The sequence below is a fragment of the Accipiter gentilis genome, chromosome 25 (assembly GCF_929443795.1).
Source record: "Accipiter gentilis chromosome 25, bAccGen1.1, whole genome shotgun sequence".
Classification (NCBI taxonomy): Eukaryota; Metazoa; Chordata; class Aves; order Accipitriformes; family Accipitridae; genus Astur; species Astur gentilis.
Genome location: NC_064904.1, coordinates 16,705,250 through 16,709,445, shown reverse-complemented (window position 1 = coordinate 16,709,445; position 4,196 = coordinate 16,705,250). Strand labels below are relative to the sequence as shown.

Below are 4,196 nucleotides of genomic sequence, written 5' to 3'. Positions count from 1 at the left end.
TCCCCGCGGGTCAGGTTTTGCCCCGGGTCCACCCGTGATCGTGGATGCGCGCAAACACGCAGCTGCGCGCCCACGGGCGGGTTTTGCGCCCTTCGCCCTGCTCCCACGGAGCCACGTTGGGTCCCTCCCAGGGGGGTCCCCCACTGTCCCGGCCATGCTCCACACACACCCCGCCCCCCCCCCAAAGGGTCGGGGGCGCAGGAAGCCCGGCGGGACGTGGGCTGGGAGCCCCGGGGGGGCGGCCGGTGCCAGGCCGGAGGACGGAGGGAAACCGTCTCGGCCAGCCCGGGCACCGGGCCCCCGGCTCCCCCCGCAGCCGAAGCCGAGGAGGACGACGGCGGGGGGGGGGGGGGGGGGGGGAGACACGGAGGGATCCGCAGCCCCGTCCCGGCGCGGGTGGGGACTGAGCGGGAGGGACGCGGAGCGCTCCGGCCGGGCGAGACCCTCCTGCAGAGGGTGACATTTCTCCACGGCCCGAGACCCCGAGAACAAACACGGCAGAGACTTAAATAAACACGCACTTAATGATGCAAAACGCTAAGGGGGGGGGGGGGAACCGACCGCAGCGAGGCCCCGACGGGGCGGGCGGCGGGGGCGAACCGCTCCCTCCCGGCCGGGCGCCCGGCTCCCACGGGGCGAACCCACGCAAGCCGCTCCGGTGGGTCCCCTCTCCCCTTCCTTCCTTCCTCGGTTACGAAGGCACCGGCTCCCCCCGCAGCCCCGAAGCTCCTCCGATGCAGCCCGTCGGGTGAGGGGGGTAAGGGTGGGCGGGAGGGGGGGGGGGGGGCACGGGCTCGCCCCCTCAAAGAAAAGCTCAGCCTGGGTGTTCTGCCATCAGCGTTGTTTAATTTAGACTGTTTAGGTACAATAGAAAAGAAACCTGAAAGCACATGCGATTTTTGGTAACAAATACTCGAGGCAGACAGCGTTGACCGCGGGCTCTCTGCAAGCCGGAGGAGGAAGGCGGTGAGCGGGGACGGACGGGAGAAGGCAACGGGGAGCTGGCGGGGCAGCCCGAGGAATACTCGTTCAGGAGGATACGGCCGTCGACTTTTATTAGTATTCTTCATATTCTCCTATTTTGGGGTTTTTTTTTTAAGCCACATCGATGCGTTTCACCACCGAGAAGGAAGCCGGGGGGCACGGGCCCACGGGAGCTCGCTCGCTGACTGCCTCGCACGGCCGCGTTAAGACATAGGCACTTGTTAAAACTCTAATACTGCAGCTTTTGCCTTTTTTTTTTTTTTTTTTCTTTAAATTTGAACTACATCGAAATCTTTCTGGTAAGGCTAAATATGAAAAATGTAAACGTAATTTCCCCTCCCTCCTCCCGCTACAAGCCAGGGCTGGGTACAGCCGGTCGCTCCCTTTGCCTCCGTCCCGGCTCCTCGCCGGCCCCGCGGGGACCCGGCCGGGCAGCAGCAGGGATGCGCCGGCCACCCCTGCCCCACCGTGGCCAGCGGGGCTGGGATTTATTTGGGTGGAATCGGATCCAGCTGGGGTTGGTTGTTTTGGTTTGGGATTTTTTTTTTTTTCCCATTTTTTTCTTTTTTTTTTTTTTTTTTCTTTTTGTAATTCCCTTTGGGACCAGCTTGCTTGAACTCGAAGGGCTGAGGGTTTCTGCCGCTCTCTGCGTTTGGCTACGTGGAAAAAAAAAAAGTTAAAAAAAAAAAATAAAATCGTGGTGGTAGCGGGAGACGCTGGGGGTGGGGTGGGGGGGGGGGCGGGAACTGGACCAGGAGCCGATGTGGGGTTGTGTGAAAAGAGCCGAGAGTCCCGTCAAGAATCAGCGGGTGAGCTGTAAAACCGGGTACTGTCCTCTATGTACAACCCAGAGCCTCTGTCCCCGAGCAGAACCTCTTCTCCCGATCCTCCGGCCGCCCGCCGCGGGCCTTTAGGATCCCAGATCCACCAGGCTGGACGTGAGGGGTCCCAGCAGCGAGTCCTGGAGCTGGTGGCCTTGGAGGCTGTGAGGGGTCTGGGATGTGGCTAAGCCGCTCAGGGAGTAGCCGGAGCTCCTGGCGTGGCTGAGGTTCCCCTGCAAGAGCAGGACCGAGTTCTGATCCGGGCTTTGGGGAGGAGAAAATTCTTCCTCGGAACTGGACATGAGGGGTTTGCTCCCATCCAGAGGCGAGAGTTGGTTCGGTTTGTTGGTGGCCGCGTTGTTGTTTTCCGTGTTTTCCCTGCAGAAAAGCAAAAAAAAAAAAAAAAAAAAAAAACCAAACCAAACAAAACAAAAAAACAACGGGGATGTTACGGCAGGCGGGAGGCGCCGGGGATGGGCGCTGTGCTAATGCCCTCAGTAAATCCTTCGCGTTTTTATTTCATCGTGGGAGCAAGATGCCTCTCCCCGGAAAAAAAAACAAACCAACAAACAAAACCAAAACCAAACAACCACCAAACCAACCCACCTAATATTTTCATAACGGACCGTCCCCGTTTCTTTTTACCCTCCTAGAAATAGCCGTACACCGCACAGCCCGGTAATTTAGGTGAAAAGTCGAAGGGGGGAATTTTTTTTTTTTTTTTTTTTGGAGGGGGGGGGGGCAGTGATTTTTTTTTTTTCTCTTTTTAATTAAAAATGAAAGCGCGGCCGCGGGGACGAGCAGGCTGTGGGATTTTCTCTAAGAGGCTCGGTGGGGAGGTTGCTGGAGGAGACAAAAAAGTGAAGCGATGCCACCCGTGGCTGGCTGCTTCGCCGGGCCGAGCCGCCGTCCCGTACCGAGGCCACCCCGGGCGCCGCCCGGGGTGGCCTCGGTACGGGACGGCGGCTCGGCCCGGTCAGCTCGACCCCATCCCGGTTTCCCTCCCGGTTCCTACCCTTTCCATCCCGGGGCTGCATCTTTCTTCTCCTCCTCCGGGGCTTCGGAGTTCCCCTGCCCGATTTTTCCCAGCAATACCCGACCCGTCATCCCCTAACGCTTCCCCGGAGGCTCCCGGGACCGTATCGCTGCCGTTTTAGTCGGGACAGGCAGGCAGCAAACAAAGGCGGCGGCGAGGCCTGGAGAAGACGGTGAGGGGCTCGCCGTTCCCTCCCCACCACCGCCACCCTCCCCGGGCAGGTGGGGTCGGTGGATCTCGGGTGGAAAACCCACTTGGGTTTCCACGGAGGGACAAAACGCAACGCGGTTTCGGGGGGGGAAAAAAAAAAAAAAAAAAAAAAAAAAGGGATTTGGAGGGAGCGAGGTATTTTCGCCGCTCCTTCCCCAGCCGCCGCCGCGCTCCCCGTACGGGGGGACCGGGGAGAAAAAGGGGGGGGGAGGCACGGAGGGGACGGGGGGGGGGCGGCAAGTACCTTTCCTTGGCCTCCGCCGCTCGGTCCCGCTGCCTCCGGTTCTTGAACCAGTTGCTGACCTGGGTGGTGGTGAGCCCGGTGGCTTCCGCCAGCTCCCGCTTCTCCCGGGGGGACGGGTAGGGGTTGTGGGCGTACCATTCCCGCAGCACGCCCCGGGATTTCTCCTTGAAGCAGTAACTGGTTTCCTCGCCGTCCCAGATGGTGCGGGGCAAAGGGAATTTTCGGCGGACGCGGTATTTGCCGACGGCGCCCAAGGGTCTGCCCCGCAGTTTCTCGGCTTCCACGTAGTGAGCCTTCAGCCAGAGCTGCTGCAGCTTGGGGTGGTTGTGGGGGGAGAACTGGTGGCTCTCCAGGATCTTGTAGAGCTCGCGGAAGTTGCCGCGGTGGAAGGCCACCACCGCCTTGGCCTTCAGGACGCTCTCGTTCTTGTGCAGGTGGTCGCAGGCCGGCAGCGACCAGAGGAACCGGCCCAGCCTCTCCAGGTTCCCCCCCTGCTGCAGCACCTCGCAGACGCAGGCGACCTGCTCCTGCGTGAAGCCAAACGACGGCAGCATCGACATGGCCGAGCGCGGCGGCAGCGGCGGCGGCGGCGGCGGCAGCGGCGGGAGGAGGAGGAGGAGGAGGAGGAGGAGGAGGAGGAGGCGGAGGCGGGCACCCCGCGGGAGCCCGGCGGCGGAGGGGCGGGGGGCAGCCGCCCGCCGGGCCGGGGGCCCGGTCCTGGTCCCGGGCCCGGTCCCGGCCCCAGAGCGGGGAGGCGCGGCGGTAAACCGGGGGCGGGCGAGCGGGGATGCTCGTCGCGGCGCCGGGGGGGACTTTGTCCCCGCTCCGCTGCCGCCGCGCTTAAAGCGCCCGAGCCCCCGCGCCGCGCTGATTGGGCGCCCGCGGCTCGGCCCCCGCCGCC

At 62.8% G+C, this 4,196-nt stretch overlaps 1 protein-coding gene across 1 annotated transcript; it reads right to left on the bottom strand.

The window, feature by feature from the left end:
• Positions 1-824: 824 nt before the first annotated feature.
• SIX1 (SIX homeobox 1) lies at positions 825-3,919 on the bottom strand. Its single transcript, XM_049828302.1, has 2 exons — positions 3,296-3,919; positions 825-2,183 (listed from the first exon to the last, which is right to left on the bottom strand). Exons 1-2 carry the CDS (start codon positions 3,853-3,855, stop codon positions 1,895-1,897), a joined length of 849 nt encoding a protein of 282 aa, XP_049684259.1. The 5' UTR covers positions 3,856-3,919; the 3' UTR covers positions 825-1,894.
• Between the last annotated feature and the right edge of the window lie 277 nt (positions 3,920-4,196).